The sequence below is a fragment of the Phoxinus phoxinus genome, assembly GCF_949152265.1.
Source record: "Phoxinus phoxinus genome assembly, chromosome: 13".
In the NCBI taxonomy this organism is placed as follows: Eukaryota; Metazoa; Chordata; class Actinopteri; order Cypriniformes; family Leuciscidae; genus Phoxinus; species Phoxinus phoxinus.
This window is the reverse complement of record NC_136888.1, coordinates 28128273-28146783: the sequence shown is the minus strand read 5'-3', so window position 1 is coordinate 28146783 and position 18511 is coordinate 28128273. Positions and strand designations below refer to the sequence as shown.

At 37.7% G+C, this 18511-nt stretch overlaps 2 protein-coding genes across 2 annotated transcripts; one reads left to right on the top strand and one right to left on the bottom strand.

Moving 5' to 3' along the window:
- Nucleotides 1-2432: 2432 nt before the first annotated feature.
- On the bottom strand, nt 2433-6680 carry slc30a1b (solute carrier family 30 member 1b). Its single transcript, XM_079633491.1, has 2 exons — nt 5738-6680; nt 2433-4410 (listed from the first exon to the last, which is right to left on the bottom strand). Exons 1-2 carry the CDS (start codon nt 6318-6320, stop codon nt 3560-3562), a joined length of 1434 nt encoding a protein of 477 aa, XP_079489617.1. The 5' UTR covers nt 6321-6680; the 3' UTR covers nt 2433-3559.
- A 3358-nt stretch (nt 6681-10038) lies between these two features.
- On the top strand, nt 10039-16659 carry kif3cb (kinesin family member 3Cb). The gene is made up of 8 exons (XM_079631971.1): nt 10039-11715; nt 11807-11908; nt 12007-12129; nt 13731-13849; nt 13959-14075; nt 14167-14275; nt 14810-14967; nt 15072-16659. The coding sequence occupies exons 1-8, from the start codon at nt 10276-10278 to the stop codon at nt 15178-15180; spliced, it is 2277 nt and encodes a 758-aa protein (XP_079488097.1). The 5' UTR covers nt 10039-10275; the 3' UTR covers nt 15181-16659.
- Nucleotides 16660-18511: the final 1852 nt, after the last annotated feature.

The window sequence follows — 18511 nt, the reverse complement described above, 5'->3', positions numbered from 1 at the left end:
CAGTTAGCCTAGCTTTTATTTTATTTGAAGTCAAATAAATTAACCATGATATGCAATCAGTTGCAATTCTATAAACATCACCACAGTTGTTTGCAAACCTGCAATGTAATATGCATCCACAAGATGGCAAACATGCAACAAAATCGTTTGCATTAAAGGGATAGTTCACCCAAAAATGAAAATTCTGTCATTAATTACTCACCTGGCTTCATGTCGTTCCAAACCGATAGATTTTCGTTCATCTTCAGAACACAAATGAAGATCTTTTTGATGAAATCTGAGAGCTTTCTGTCCCTCCATTTACAGCTACGCAACTACCACTTTGACCCTTCAAAAAGTTCATGAAGAGATCGTAAATCTAATCCATATGAATCGAGTGGTTTATTCCAAATTTTCTAAAGAGACTCGATCGCTTATGATGAAGAGTTTTAATTTAGGCTTTTACCGCTCAATTCACAGATTGTATCCACACACACACAACTCACTGCAGAATTAAATGCGCACCTCAACTTTCCTGTTTCCACAAGTCAATATTCATAGTCGGGCTGCTATAGCCAAACCGGTCACTCATGCCAAAGCCAAATGTCAGTTTCATTGGCGCCAACTGTGCAAATCTTGGGCTGTGGAAACATGTGAAACATGTATTGTTCACTGGTGACGTGATGCTTCACGGTCTTTCCCATATCCATGCAGTTATGGTGTGGTGAAGCCCCAAAGAGTCCGGACTGTTGCTGTCCAGAGTGAAGCACGGGGTGGATCAATACTGGTTTGGGCTGCAGTATCATGGCATTCCCTAGGGACTTTAGGGACAACCGAACCATTCTGGAGGAACATATGCACCAATGATTCAAACACTGTACCCGAAGGGGGTGTCGTATATCAGCATGATAATGTAGCAATACACACAACACAACTTTGTGACAGAATGGTTTAATGAAAGTGAAGTTGAACATCTCCCATGGCCTGCACATTCAGCAGATCTAAATATTTTTGAGCCACTTTAGGGTATTTTGGAGGAGCAAGTCAGGAAACATTTTCCTCCACCAGCATCACATTGTGACCTGCCATTATTGTTCTGGAAGAGGTATGGCTCAAAATCCCTCTGGACACTGTGAGTGACTTGTATCTGTCATCCCCAAGACGAATTATGTATCACCATACTAACAAATTATTGTGGTCTAAAACCAAGTGTTTAAGTTTCATTTTCCAACCCCTGTATGTTAACAATAAGTTCATATAACCAAAAGATGACCAGCTTGTATGTTGAGTGTTAACTGGGAAGCAATATAAATAATAATATATTACTGAACTATGTTCTGGCAGATTTTCATCTTTATATTTTGTTCTTGTGTGTTACAGTGGTCTCATTGTAAGCCTTGTACTTTCCTTGTACGTTCCATCTGAACTCGGGACCATTCTCACATGATAAGCTCTGTCATCCCCAGCCCCTTCATCATACTCTCAGTCCAACAGCCAGTGGCTTTAACTGAACTTTTCCACATTTAACCTACTTAAAAAGCAAAAAAACTCCTCACGGATTTACAGCAATACTGCTAAATTTGTGATTGCTGAATAACTGTCAATAACGGTCAATCAATTATTAATTGTTACAATAGTAGACACGCATCAGGTCTCTTATCCTAGGGAATTGATTTGAAGACTGTGCAATGACTGAATAAGAACCATTCTCCATTGTTTTGAAACAGGGCCCCATACACTGCTTTACTGATTGCATCACACTGTCCTCATTAAGTGCTCCCCACCCTTATCCCAATACTGTTGTTTCACAACAAACATCCCCTGATCCATCATATGGCCATACAAGAGTAGACATCTATTTAAAGAATTCAACATAGTCACTAAATACTTATCACAGTGATTGTGTGCTCATGTGCGAGTGTAGTTCCAAGGTCCATTCAAGACATTATCTGTTTGTACAGCTGTGCAAGGAACAAGCTGCCATTTTGTGTGAGAGGACAGCTGCATCTGTTTAAAGTCACCATGAAATCAAAATTGACTTTTTTAACGGAATATTGCATTTCTAATAAATTATTTATCTGTGAATATCATAATGTTTTTTAATTCATGTGCCCTCTTAATTTTTAATTTAAAAAAAACCTCCCTCTTGCAGCAAAATCTCTTCTCTGATGACGTGTTCACTGGTGTGAGGGCGGGGCAACCTGTCACTCACATGAGATCGACCAATAGGAAACCACAACGATCCAACCATCCAATCAATTTCTGACTGACAAAATCAAATCTTTTCTTGTTCGAGAAGCCGTTTCATTTGGATATATCTATATGAAGATATATGAAGAAATTACGCAACTTTCATTTAATGACGACTTTACATCAAACACATTAACATGCATGACTCATCAACCAAATAATAGAATATTAGGTTCCTTTTGCAGCATGACAAAAAAAAACATGCATCCTATAATATTCATGTATACTTTAATAATAATCTTTCTTGAGGAGTTTAATAGTCTTTAGAAATGTAATCATTTTCTTGAGGAGAAGATAAAAGCAGAAAATAAAATAAGTTAAAAAATATAATACAGCATTATATATTTGGGTATGTGGATTATTTATTTTAAAAACAATCCACAAATATGTTTCAAAATGTTCACAATGCCACAATAGACATCTAACTTGAATCTTTTATTGTCATTTTAGCAGCATGTACAGTGTTGTGGCCAAAAGTGATGTTCGGCCTAGACAAATTGACCTTCACTATTTGCTTAATTTATCAAAAAAATTCTTAAGATTTTGTAAGCATATTGCGTAGTATTTGGGATAACGCAATGAAACATGCTAAATAAGGGCATTATTTTTGTTCAGGCTGTCATATAAAGCAATTATGAACACATGCAAAAACAAGAGAGAACAAACTAAATATTAATAACTGATTATGTTGTAGTTGATGGATGCTTTTTCCAGTGAGCTTTTTGCTTTTCTATGCATAGAAAAAAAACGCTATAGTTTACCCCCTTTTTTGTCAAATAATTTAGTCTTAATCTTAATCAAGTTTAGTATTTTGTTCTACTCTCATATTTAAATTATACAATATTTTCCTCATATTTTGATGGTTTAATCAAACTTGTAGAGTCATTAAAAACAAATCCCCTCCGGAAATCACTTTTGGCCACTATATTATACGCCTCTATTGGTTGGCAAAAGTGCATGATCATTAAAATTAATAGATTATAGTGAAATACATATGAAAAATAAATATCTGCTATTAATATGCATCAATATGTCTTTATTTGTAAATACATTACGTACCCTTTAATATTTATCTATCTATCTAGCCAGCCAGCAATAAGAACCAACAAACATAATATGAATAAAATTGTATTCTGTTTTTCATATATCATGTTTATATACAGAACACAGCTGGGAATCTAATGTTGTTGGGTTCAACCAAACCAACACTCTGAGACATATATGCAATAAGATTTGAAATAATCCAGACAATTGCCCTCATCTCCCACATTTCCTGTGACTGTGAGCAAGTGGTCATGTGCAACTCATGCAATATAATGTCCTTCTTCACCTAAACTGTTGATTCCATCTCTGCACTATGTACAGTTTCCTCCACTTCCTTCTGACCAGCCCATCCGACAGCATGCCTGCAGGTCTTTTCTTTAATCTTGGCCAGCTCCGACTCAGGCTTAGCCCTTTTAGTCGGATTACAACATAGTTTGGGTTTGCATTGACTTCGACAGGAAAGCTCACACCGGGAGTCACCAGATCCTTCAGGAATGGAAGAAAACTCTGGCTGAACAGTAGTAGCATGGATGTCTTCATCATGGAAAATGTCTTTGATGCGTTTGGCTATTTCCATGTAAGTAGCTGGATCTGCGCATTTGATGTGAGCGGTTGCAATAATGCGAGACCCAGCCAGCTGCCAGATGTGCAGTTCATGAACGGCTATAACACCATCCAGGCTCCGTAGCTTCCCATTCAGCTTGTGCATATCGATCTGTTTGGGTACTGTCTGTAGGAGGATCAGAGCCGACTCCTTTAGGAGAGGGAAAGTTGTGTAGAGCAAAATGCACACCATTATTAGGCATAGCATTGGGTCCAGATAAAGCACCCAACATGGTCCGGCTACAGATACGGTTCTTGGGGTCCTGTCGTGCGGTTTGGAGATGCTCAGCAGGACTGTGGTATTAACGTGTTGATGTTCAGTCAGGTGGGTGCTACGGCAGGGGTTGAAACAGATTTCGTCGCTTTGGCATGGCGTCCACACAAAAGTGAAAATCAAGGCGTTGACGACCACAATGACGGAACCTAATGCATCGCCAAGCACGTGCAGAAACACTCCACGCATGTTCAACTGCGAGTCAGAACTGTGATCCAGGTCCTCCAATGAGCCGTTCGTCATTCTGATGTTCAGGGTGTCTAAAAAAGGAAGACCGCAGACGAAGAGGAAAATATTTTACATATGTGCATAAAAAGAAGTGGCTGAAAAAAATTATGCAAAGCTATAATTGATATGCTCATCATCATTTTTTAACAATACATTTCTTTTTTCTAACAATAAATAAATAAGAATAATAATTTGATAGAAATTGCACTCAAAAGAGGCAACAACTACAAAAACAACTAAAAATATTCAATAGCATTGAAAATGTCTTGACTTTTATTTCAGGGTTCCCACGCTTTCTTGTTTTTCCCATTACTTTTCAAGTTGTGTGTGATGTGGTGCAGATTTAACTACAAAATAGCTACACAAACTTATGTTTACTATAAACATTTCAATAAGCTTTTTAAGATATTGTACATTTTGATGACTCTTCCAGGCCTTGAAATCATACTTTTGATATTTAAAGATTTTCCAGGACTGTGGGAATCTTGTTTAGGTTTTATTAATTCCCATGTTTTTTATGACAATAAAATGTAAAAAAATTCCCCAATATTTCTAGGTTTTCCAAGATTGTGAGAACCCTAATTTTACATGTATTATATTACACTGCCCGTAATGACAAATGACAAAAAAAAGTCGCTGTTTGGATTTAAATAAGCAAATTCTTAAGAGGTTATGATTAGATAATTATTGCAGTGATTATTATGTTTATAGCATTTTATATGTTTGGAAAAAGTTGTTTTTAACATTAATTGATGAAGTGTGTAAATTTTAATTTTTTAAACAATCATGTAGGAAGACACATCATCATGGCCATGTTCCAGGATGACAAAGCCAAGATTCGTCAGGCTAAAATTGAGAAAGAATGGTTGGGAGGGAGCATGAATAATCATTTTCACACCTCTTGAGTCCAGACCTTAAATTCATTGAAAGTCGTTTGGGATGTGCTGGACGAGACTTTACAGAGTGCTAAACTCTTGCATTGTCAATACAAGATCTTGACCAAAAATATATGCACCTCTTAATGGAAATAAACTTGTGATGTTACTTCCATCAAGAGCTGATTTGCCATGATGTGTCTTCCTTGGTTGATTAAGAAATGAAAAGCTACCCACTCCATCAGTTAGAAGAACTGTTTCCAAACATATAACATGCTAGAAACATAATAATCACTGCATTAATGATCCAATCATAGTTAGACTCTTAAGCATTTGCTTATTTCAATCCAATCAGCGACTTTTTTCTTTCTTTCTTTTTTGGCTGGGCAGTGTATAAATACAATTAGCCTATAATGAAAAGCATATATTTAATAAAAATATTATTATTATTATTTACAAAAGTAAATTCTATTTGAACACCTACCTGATTTCAGATCCGAAGTTTGATCTCCTTGAGAACTGCTGCTGTTTATCATAAGATTGTGTTCCTCTTTATTTGTTTTTTCATAATGACTGCTTTTTGGGTTGTGACCATGAGAGTGTCCGTGTCCCCGATGAGAGTGACCACCATGAGAGTGCCCGTGCCCTCCAAACCCTGCGTGTCCGTGGAACAGAAAAAGACCAAGTACATTGACCAGTAGACCAGCAACGCCAACCCAAATGACCACGCGTGGATTCTCAATCTCGTGAGGCAGCGTGCACCGCTCGACGGCTTCCAGCAGAATAGTGAAGCAGAGGGCCGTCAAAAACACGGCGTTCACCAACGCTCCCATCACTTCAGCGCGGATCCATCCAAACGTGTTTTTACTTGTGGTTTGAGTTGTCTCCGCAAAACTCACGGCAATCAAAGCCACTATCAAGGCTATTACATCCGACAGCATATGAAAAGAGTCTGACAGCATTGCGAGAGATGCTGTTATCCTGCTTACCACAACTTCAACAATGAAAAACACAAGCGTTAAAGACAGCATACACAGCAAACGCACACGGTTCTGTCCCAAACCCATTTTTGTCTTCAACGGCAAATAAAATTATATTTAGCTTCGTGAATAGTCTTTTAAAATAACATACAAAAACGGGTTTAGATGTCTATGGCGTGAACGTTTGTCATAAACAAGAGATTAATGTTGAAAATAAACGCGTAAATGCTGTTGCTATTGGCAACTCGCGAATTATCAGTTGCGCGACGCACTAAAGAATTCAGCGCAGCGAAACATTCATTCATGCTTATTAGAGAGAAACACCGGCCGCCATAGACTGGGGATGGAATAAAAGACGCTCGTGAATCTCCAGGAGAAGTTAAACGAAACTTGAGACTTTGCACCCGGACCGGTAAACTTCTCCACACGGTCTGAGCGGGGACGCGCAGTCCCATGCGTCCCCATTGGCCGAATATAACTGTATGCTGGAGTCGGAGTCACATGGTCAGTGAGAACACATTCTGCAGTCGGTTAAACAATGCAAATCATAGCAATCAGTGCAAATTAAAGGAAATTACTCCAAGGTGTGCATACATTAGTTACAAAAGAAATAAAGTAATAAAGAAAGATTGTCATTACCAGGGACGTGCAGAGAGTTCCTCAGGGGCAGGGGCTCAAATATAAAAAGGGGCATATATATATATATATATATATATATATATATATATATATATATATATATATATATATGTGTGTGTGTGTGTGTGTGTGTGTGTGTGTGTGTGTGTGTGTGTGTGTGTGTGTGTGTGTGCTTTGCATCACAGAAATAAATTATATTTTTAAAGTATATTAAAATAGAAAACCATTATTTTAAATAGTAGTTTTTTTCTGTATTTTTGATCAAATAAATGCAGGCTTATAGCGCATAAGGGACTTCTTTAAAAAAAAAAAAAATAGTAATGTGTGTGTGTGTGTGTGTGCAAAAATGTTAAAATAATAAAGTCACCATTTCGCGTGGTGTTGTCAGGCTGCCTACACTTCACATAATAGGCCTGCAGTAGGCCAGGGCTTCATTTAACCAACTGATAGTTTCATAATGGTAAACGGTGTATCAATATAGACTAAATACAAGTGACTTAAATACTATAGCCTACTTACCATTAATGCTACTTTTGGTGCTGGTTTGTATTAACATCCATTAGGTCAACGACGGAGATTCAGATCACTTTAATGTAAATTCGTCTGTCCATGTAATTTTCAAATGATTTATTTATAAATAACCGTCCAATGATATTTGAACTTCTTGTGCCAGATGACGATTGGTCGGTGTATTATGCAAGACAAACAGGCTTCAGCGAATTAAGTAATATTTTAAAATATGTGTTATGTGGGTTTTTTATTGAATCGACACGCAACCTTTTATTATAACAAATAATAATAGTAATAAAAAAAAGTTTTTTTTTTTTTTTTTTTTCTGCCGTCGAGCCATACTCACTGAAAGACGCTCGAGAGCATCGGTTCCCAAGCAGACTGTGTGGGATACCTACAACACTGTACGTGTACACTGACTAGTACATTTTTATTTTAAAACGCATAACTTTTGCTACGGTTATGCCTGCCGCCCACACACTACTCCGGAGTTTTAGAGCCTCGAAAACGGAGACCGGTCAATCAAGACCGGAGCAGACACACACACACAACTTGACGCAAGTGACGCAACCCATAGCAACGCGTTATAGCAACGACACCTCAGACTGACAGAAACGTAAAAATAAACGTGAATTTAGGCTACTTTAGTCTTGTACACATTGTCATGTAAATTATAAGCAACTGCATTTTGTTTTATTGACCACAATATTATCAATGATATTTGTTTGAGAAGGGCACTTTTGATTAATTTTGAAAAAGGGCAGGGGCTCGAGCACCCAAAGCCCCCCCCCTCTGCACGTGCCTGATCATTACTCATAAACTTAATTATTGTAATTCTGAATCACTGCAGCATTTTGCAATAACATTTAATAGCCTATCTGTTCGGATTGACTAGTCTAGCCAATTTTTTTTTTTTTTTGGGGGGGGGGGGGGGGGACACTGACACTAGTGCTGTAAGAAAATAATAAAACATATACAATAGTAAAAAAAATATTAGAATTGCAATTTTTTATAAATTTTCATTCGTTTCTTTTAACATGGCTCCTACACACACATATATACATTTATGTCAGATGTATACAAATCAGGACATCTGAAATAATTTAGGCAAGGCAAAGTATAACAGTGTGTAAAACATGTGTTTTCATGTTTTATGGGGACTTTTCATAGACATAATGATTTTATACTGTACAAACTGTATATTCTATCCCCTAACCCTAAACCTACCCATCACAGAAAACTTTCTGTGTTTTTACATGTATTTTCAAAAAACATCACTCAAAAAATATCTCCACAAGGACAAGGATTTTGGATATTGCCATCTTTGGGGGGACATTTTTCCTCATAATGTAGGGTTTACTAGGCCACACACACACACACACACACACACACACACACACACACACACACACACACACACACACACACACACACACACACACACACACACGAGATGTCCTAATTTAATAGGTCAAATGTGGTGGTAGCCACTGAAGAAGGAAGAAGGCCCATATTAACATTAGACTATCCCACAGTTACATCCTTGTGAGGACATTCCATAGGCGTAATGGTTTTTATACTGTACAAACTGTATATTCTATCCCCTTACACTGCCCCTATCCCTAAACCTACCCATCACAGGAGACATTCTGCATTTTTACATTTTCAAAAATATATAATTTACATTTACATTTACATTTACATTTATTCATTTAGCAGACGCTTTTATCCAAAGCGACTTACAAATGAGAAACAATAGAAGCAATTAAACTAGCAGTAGACCAACAGTATGTAAGTGCTATGACCCTTCACAGTACAATCCAACGTACAGTTTTTTTTTTTTTTTTTTTTTTTTTTTGTTAGAATAGAGAAGAGTGTGTTAGTATTACTGGATTAAATGCTGCCGAAAAAGATATGTCTTCAGCAATTTCTTAAAAATGGGTATGGACTCAGCGGCTCTGGCTGAGTTAGGCAGATCATTCCACCAGTAGGGAACAGTCATGGTAAAGGTCCGAGAAAGAGATTCTTTTAGTATGTTTTTTAGAATTTAGTATGTTTATTAACCCATTCCCCTCATGGGGACCGCTGGCTGGTCCCCACAATGGAGGTGATCTCAGGTTTTACTATCCTTGTGGGGACATTATGGTTCCCACAATGTAATGTATACCAAGTAGCCTACACATACACATACACACACACACACACACACACACACACACACACACACACACACACACACACACACACACACACACAAAAGCCATATAAGGCTTGTATCATCATCATTTAATTTTTATGGTAAAATTCGCACTTTTCCTTTGTAAATATATGTAGGCCACATCTTATTCTAAATTATGTTTTTAAGCTATTAAAAGGGTTTGACGTCTCAAACCAAACATGAAAGGTTATAGTCAAATAACCTAATTATTGATAAACTGTTTAGGCTAAGCCATATACAATGATTGTGCTCTATTATAGTCAACTGACTTCTAATAACGTAATCACCAGTAATCTTATCATTGAATAATTATTACCCACACCGAATGCGTCACACCTCACGCAGAGAGAAAACACGCTATCTACCTATCAGCATCACGCCGCCTGTGAGCGCGCTCTGCCTATTGTCTGTGAGGAGCAGGGCGTGTGCACTGTGCAGCCAGAGCTGGAGACTGAGAGGAGATGCGCGAGACACGATGCTTGAGCGGAATGTAATGATGGCGTTGGACCAAGATGATCTGCGCTCACGTTTTCATGTGACGGACATACATTTTTCTGCATCCAAAAGCGCATTTGTAGGCTGCATATGAATGTGCGTATTTTATTTCATCGTTCCTTGCGTCCATAACATAGCAGAATATTAAAGACGTAGGCTAAAGACTCTATCATAAAAAGGATGAAGAGAAATAGTCTACTGCGACCACGCTCCATGTCGATTGGCAAAAAATCAGAGGCGGTGAGGGTGGTGGTGCGGTGCCGCCCTTTAAACAAGAAGGAAGAGGCGATGAATCGAGAAAGAATTGTTGAAGTAGATGTCAGACTGGGACAGGTGAGCGTGCGAAATCCCAAATCATCCGGAAATCATCCCATAAAAACATTCACGTTTGATGCTGTCTATGACGTGGGTTCAAAACAATACGACTTGTATGACTATGCATGTAAACCTCTAATTGACTCTGTTTTGCACGGGTTCAACGGAACTATATTTGCTTATGGGCAAACTGGCACTGGCAAAACATATACAATGGAAGGTGTGCCCACAAACCCTGAGACGAGGGGAGTCATCCCAAATTCATTTCAGCATATTTTCACTCATATATCTAGATCTCAGAACCAACAGTATCTCGTGAGAGTGTCTTACTTCGAAATATATCAAGAAGAGATACGAGACCTCCTCTGTAAGGACAACAATAAAAAAATGGAGATCAAGGAAAATCCAGACTTGGGCGTCTATGTCAAAGATCTCTCGTGTGTGGTGACTAAGAACATAAAGGAGATTGAACATGTCATGAACTTGGGGAACCAATCAAGATCTGTCGGATTCACCAAAATGAACGAGCGTAGCTCCAGATCTCATGCGATTTTTGTCGTAACCGTTGAATGCAGCGAAATGGGCATCGATGGTAAGGACCACATTCGTGTCGGAAAGTTAAACATGGTGGACCTTGCCGGCAGTGAGCGGCAAAGCAAAACAGGTGTGCAGGGACAAAGGTTTAAAGAGGCTACGAAGATAAACTTGTCTCTTTCCGCTCTTGGAAATGTTATTTCGGCTTTGGTGGATGAGAAGAGTACCCACGTTCCCTATCGGGATTCCAAACTCACCCGGCTGTTGCAGGACTCCCTCGGAGGCAACGCTAAAACTGTTATGGTGGCCACCATTGGACCAGCTTCGTGCCACTACGATGAGACTCTCACCACACTGAGGTACGCCAACAGAGCAAAGAACATCAGGAACAAGCCAAAGATCAACGAGGACCCCAAAGACGCCCTGCTCCGTGAGTTCCAAGAGGAAATAGCCCGCCTAAAGGAGCAGCTCGAGGAACGAGGGATGCTGGCAAAAGAAAGGAGGAGAAAGAGGAGAAACAGTATGCGGATTACGAGGAGCATGAGTAGCGGAGAGGTGGAAACTCCTAGAGATGGAGAGGTGGGGGTCGTTGAGACGGTTCGGGAGGAGACCGTGGAGGAATATTGGTGGAAGCAACAGATGGCCATGACCTCTGCCAATTACAAGCCAGATATTAGCAGGAAACTTGGCACGGTAGACAAGAAAGCAAAGACTGTGGAAGAGTTGCTGAAGGAGCAACAAGCTATGGAAATTATTATTGAAAAATACAAGGTTGGTTATTTCCACAAGACTTTTCATGAAAATTATACACCATATCATTCATAAATCACATCATTACTGTGTGCCATGTTTTTTTCTGTAGGTTATGGAAAGTAAGCTTCTGGTTGGAGGGAAAAACATCATTGACCACACCAATGAACAGCAGAAAATGATGGAACTGACGAGGCAGGAGATTGCTGAACAGGTAACTGTAGTACAAAAGTAGACATATACATATTTTAGATTATAATACAATAGAATAATACAATGAGAATCTCACATGTGTGTGATAAATCCTTCTAGGATAGACAGGAAAGAGAGATGCAGCAGCTGATGTTTGATCAAGATGAAGAGACGATTGAACTGAAAGAGACGTTCTCAACTCTACAGCAAGAGGTGGAATTTAAGACTAAGAAACTTAGAAAGGTGCGTAAGGTCACAATTCATCTCCACACTATGGAAGCTCATTTTTGCCACAGAATATTTTTTTTTTAGACTTTTTATCTCACAATTGCGTGATATAAACTTGCGATTGGGAGTAATGTGGTCCGAATTGCAACATATAAATTTGCAATTGTGCGAGTCAGAATTGCGAATTTATATCTCACAATTCTGACTTATAATGCATACTCAATCCTGATTAGGCATTCATGGCAATCTGCAGTCATATATCTTTCTAAATTGACGGCTAAACTGTAAATAGACACACATCTCTTAGTGTCTTTCTTATCACTTCATAGTCTGTTTCCTCACATAATTCAATCATTTTGGTTCAAATCATTTTAAACCCAATTATTTGATAACTTGTCAAGTAAGAAGTTGGACAATGTACAATAATCGCATCAGCCTGGTTCCCTCGACAAAAAGCCAATAGGATTTTTCTATTGGCTTTTTGATTATTGCAGAAAATAAGGTCTGTGACCAACAAAAGTTTATGATTCTTAGACGTTTTGTTCATCAAGATAGTCTTCACAAATTAACACATGCGTTTGAAGCCTAAATACAATCGTATTTAGTAAAAAGCTAAAGTAATGCTATAAATGAACTACACCATGGTCACATGACATGACAATGTCACAATCGCTAAGCTTCCTATAGCTCTTTCAATCTTTATTTAAAATCTGTAAGTTGAAAAGAATAGTTTGCAAGAGTGTGAGTGTAAACACAACAAGACTAAAGAGTAGATGAGTTTTCCTGTTCGACATGAAGACGTTTAAAGTCCCTGACAACTTCTGTATTCCCGTTTAGCCACTTGCTAGCACCCGCCTTCAGCACCTTGCATCATCCTAATCACCTTTCTTTCACAAGTGGGGTATTACTCATTTACATGCACTACTCGTTTACAAATGTTAATTATATGAATAAAAACTATACTTTAAGTTTATTGCAAAATATAAAAATATTTCAGTATTTTGAGTGTTCGCAGTGCTTCAGTGGGCGGAGCTAAAGAGCTATTTTGGCACATGTTGCTTTTTCGACTCTCTGATTGGTATAATTGTCTGTAGAGCATCATGGGTAATGTAGTTTTTTTTTACTAGGAATGCCACTGTTAAACACGATTATTTTAAAAATGAGCTGAAATGATGCGGGCTGACGGCTTCAGCAGAAGCAAATACATGGATTAACAACCTCGTAGCTCACAGTATGTCTGTCTTTAAAGGTTTATAAGTTATCGTTCAAAATCCATTTCCTTATAGAGAAAATGATTGGAGTTTTTAATTCCAGAACCCAACATGGTATGGATCTATATCAGGCATTAGATACTTCCTTTAGATTGCTTGTTTAGCTTGTGTTTTATCAGTCAGTTTGTTTTTGTCAAGGACACTGTTCATTCATTGCATTGTACAGTTTTGAATGCACTTTTTTAAATTATGTTTGTAACATGGCGATATTTGCAGTTCTGTACATTGTATAAACCATGTTTAATATATTACAGCAGCTACTGTATGTCTTATATTTTAGTGAAATGTAAGAAGTAATGTCTTCATTTCCCCCCCAGTCAACTCTGAATTGGTTGCTCTTCTCAGTTTTACAGTAAGCTGCAGTTGGTGAGGTCTGAGATTGGCGATATCATCAATGAACATGTCACAATGAGGCAGGAACTGGAGCAGACAATGAATGAGCTGACAAGAGAGATGAAATTCAAGTACGTCCCACCTGTCCTCACAGTTTTGTCCTGAAATAAACTGCAAAAAGACAAAGCTCCTCTCCTGATGGTTTCGATTTTGTCACTTGTCCCTTTGTATTTTCCCCAGAAATCTGATCATTGAGAACTTCATTCCTCCAGAGGAAAAGAATAAGATCATAAATCGTCTCCACTTTGATAGCGAGGAAGACCAGTGGAAAGTCTTACCTCTTCTCCCTTCAGAAAAGTAAGTGAAAGAACAACATTGTTGCAAACATTACAGGAGCACGAGGATGATATTCTTATCTTATGATGTTGTGTTTTCTCTCATTCTCCAGTAACTCCCCCCTTGTTCGACGAAGGCCAACTTCTGTAGTGGGATACAAGAGACCTATTAGTCAGTATGCTCAAGTTGCCGTGGCAACCGGGTCTCCTTCTAGATACAGGGTTAGTATTATAGAGAGCTTAATCATTTGTAAAACGTTCAATCATTATGAAATAAAAAATTAGCATTTTATGATAAAAACCTTAAAAAAGACATTACCAATCAAAAGTTTAGGGTCAGAAAGAGTTTTTAATATTTTTCTTATGCTCATTAAGGCTGCATATACTTGATAAAAATAAACAGTAATATTGTAAGGTATTATTACAATTTAAAATAACTGTTTTCTATTTATTATCTGTGATGGCATAACTGAGCACAGTGTCACATAATCCTTCAGAAATCATTCTAATATGTGGTTTTGGTGCTCAAAACATTTCTTAATATTATAGAAACCGTGAGATAAAATGTATTTATTTTCAGTATTCTTTGATGAATGGAAAGTTCAAAAGAACAGCATTTATGTGAAATAGAACTCTTTTGTAACATGTCAAATGTCTTTACTGTCACTGTTGATCAATAAAAATAAAAAACCTTTACGGACCCCAAACTTCTGAACTGTATATTAATTTGACTAAACAAATCTTTTGTTGGCACAGGCTGAGAACATCATGCTTCTGGAGCTGGACATTTCTCCACCCACCATGGTGCCCTTGGATCTTCAGAGGTCAGATATAAGAACCCAAGACTTGATCCGTGACTTTGTCCATCATAGAAAGAAGTCGACTGCATCACGGGTCATGAAAGCTAGATCGTGGTGAGTACCCTGCATATCATACATAATTCAGCTGCTACACAGAAAAATGAATTGCTTAAATTAATTGTCCACATTTAAATGTTGCTCTTTTCTTCCTCCTCAAGGTACCAAGGGCCAAGTCAGTCTGCTTCTTCATCAGCCAGCTCTGGGGACTCTGGGCCCCAATGCCCAGCCTCAGCAATGGGAGCTTGTGCAGCAACCTACCAACCATGAGCCTGTACAGTGTATTACGCCTGCAAGCATAGAAAGCACACTTAATTATTCTTTGCACTGTTTTCATGAGCTTTAATCAATGACATTTGATCATCTTAAAGGGTTAGTTCACCCAAAAATGAAAATTCTGTCATCATTTACTCATGCCGATCCAAACCCGTAAGACTTTAGTTCATCTTCAGAACACAAATGAAGATCTTTTTAAATCTGAGAGCTTTCTTTCCATCCATTGACAGCCTATGCAACTACTCTCAAGCCCCAGAAAGGTAGTAAAGGCATCATAAAAGTAATTTATGTGACTCAAGTGGTTTAACCTAAATTTGATGAAGCGATGTGAGTGCTTTGTTTGCACAAAAAAACATAATTAAGAATAAAATGAGGCATTTATATAGCGCTTTCATAATACTACTGTACACCCAAAGCACTTTACAATCATATCAGGGGATCTCTCCTCAACCACCACCAGTGTGCAGCATCCACTTGGATGATGCGACGGCAGCCACAGTACAATGGTGCCAGTGCGCTCACCACACACCAGCAATAGGTGGAGAGAGGAGAGAGAGTGATAGAGCCAATTCAGTGGATGGGGATTATTAGGAGGCCATGATTGGCAAGGGCCAATGGGTGGAATGTGGCCTGGACGCCGGGGTTACACCCCTACTCTTTATGAGAAGTGCCATGGGATTTTAAATGACCACAGAGAGTCAGGACCTCGGTTTTACGCCTCATCCGAAGGACGGTGCTCTTTGACGGTATAGTGTTACCGTCACTATACTGGGGCGATAGGACCCACACAGACCACAGGGTGAGCGCCCCCTGCTGGCCTCACTAACAGCAACCTGGTTTTCTCAGGAGGTCTCCCATCCAGGTACTAACCAGGCTCAAACCTGCTTAGCTTCAGTGGGCAACCAGTCTTGGGCAACAGGGTGATATGGCTGCTGGCTATTAATTTACCACTTTATTTACAAAATATTAATCTCCAACGCGTATTCACGAGACCAGAGCACCACAAACCATGTGTGTTGTGTTGACACGAGAGCAGACGTTGCATGATGAACATGTGTTGGAGATTAATATTTGTATAATAATGGTAAATTATGTTTTTTGCACAAAGCATTCACATCTCTTCATAAAATTGCTTAATTCATATGGATTGGTTTTACGATCTCTTTATGAACTTTTTGAAGCGTCAAAGTGGTAGCTGTCAATGGACGTACAGAAAGCTCTCAGATTTCATCAAAAAGATTTTCATTTGTGTTCCGAAGATGAACGAAAGTCTATCGGGTTTGTAACGACATGAGGGCGAGTAAATGATGACGGAATTAAATTTTTTGGGTAAACTAACCCTTTAATTTGTTAGCATCAAAGCTTAGTTATTTTAAGCACAATTGTCTCCTGTATACTTGAAAAAAGCTAGTGTATCCTCTTTAAGCTTGTGATGTCATTCTTGAACAGAAATGCAAACAATAAATGTATCATAAACAACGGATCTCTCAATATTTATCACATAACAAGTATCGCTTAGAAGTAGCTCAGGTCTTAAAGTATGAAGACATGCAGAAATAAATAAATAAATAAAATCATGAAAACCTGAATATCAAACCATGACTCCATATGATGTAAAAAAATTAAATAAAATAAAAAGTCACAAAAGGGTATTTAACAAGACCATTATACCATAGCTCATATGACTGTAAAGCCCTGGGAGGTTAATCACAAGTTAAGAGGAAAAAGAGCAAGTGTTAACCTTTTTCACATGCTTATGTACACTTAAGGTGAACATGAAATCAAAACTGACCTTGTTTACTTTATTAATACATGTTCATGTTCTTATAGTGATGAAAGAGAAAATTTTTTTTTTAGCTTGGCAATCGTACTTAAATGTTTAAGAATTTAATTGCATTAGAACAAAATATCCAACCAAATGACAACTCTAAACAAATGCTAAACCTCTTCTCAAAAATAATTTCACTTTTCATAGCTACAGTGCTATGCATAAGTTTAGACACCCATGCTAAAGTTGACTAAAAAGAGGAATAAAAAATCATCTTTTGGAGATTGAACTTAATGCCTTAATTAAAAAAAAAATAGGAAAAATCTAACCTTTAAGGACACCAATTTTCTTTAATTGAATAAATTAAGGCATTAAGTTCAATTTCCAAAAGATGATTTTTTATTCCTCTTTTTAGTCAACTTTAGCATGGGTGTCTAAACTTATGCATAGCACTGTATTTATTTATTTGCAAATTACCAACTGGTCCTGGGATTTTTTTAGTCAGTTACCCTCAAGTTCACATGATGCCACTGCGTAATAACCACAGGTGCAGTTTATTACATTAAAGGTGTTCATTATGTTTGTGTTTATGTTTCATGATTCGGGGGGCCATATACTCAAAAGCATTTTTTCTTTTGAAGCATTTTGGTATATTTACATTTAGGTAGGCCTAAATGTTGTAAGTCTATTATGTTTTTAAATTAAACATAATTGATCTAATGACTTAAATTATTAACATGTTATCAGCAAAGTCGAATGCACTTCAGCTGACATCAAAGAAGTACACATAGCCAGGCCAGAAAATACAATATCAGAACTGCAGCAAGCTTCTGCGTTACGAAAACGCGTATCATGGCTGGTCATGTGGTGTCAACATGGCAACGCCCATCAGGGGGCGACGTGCACCAATTTATTTTAAATGTTATTTTTGTAGATTTTTTTAAGACTATGAGTTGAGTATCCATCTCTCGGTGTTTGCTAATATAATTTTACTCATACCTATTCAAAAATGCTATTTAATGTGAAAAACCTATTTGCCCGCAAAAAGTGCACATTGGCTTTATTTTTAAACATCACTACAAGAAAGTGTCCAAATTGTTTTTTCCTTAGGCTATCTATTGCAGTGCATCTGTTGTTTTAGAATTTGTTCCCTCACAAACTAGTTTTTGTGAAAGGTTTGCTTAAAACGTATGTTTGTGAGGTTTTTGTAACAAAATGGAAAATAACTGCCACTTGCTTTGTATTTTGTTATTTAGTGAAATTACAGCCTACATGCATTATGAAGTGAAGTCTAAGATACATTTTATAAATACATAGGCTAAGTTAACTTTTAAATATATATATTTTCCTTCTGTTGACCACTGTAATCTAACGTGAAGATAAAGCTTTGTTGTAAACTCATGATGATATAGCATCTGCTAAATGCCTTGAATGTGTTTTAATCGGTATAAACGCTTAAAATTGATACTATGTGCAAGGGTGTGTGTTTGTTTGGCGTTTGAAACGTTTATACAAATGAAAACAATGGAGAGAGAGAGAGAGAGAGAGTACTAGCCT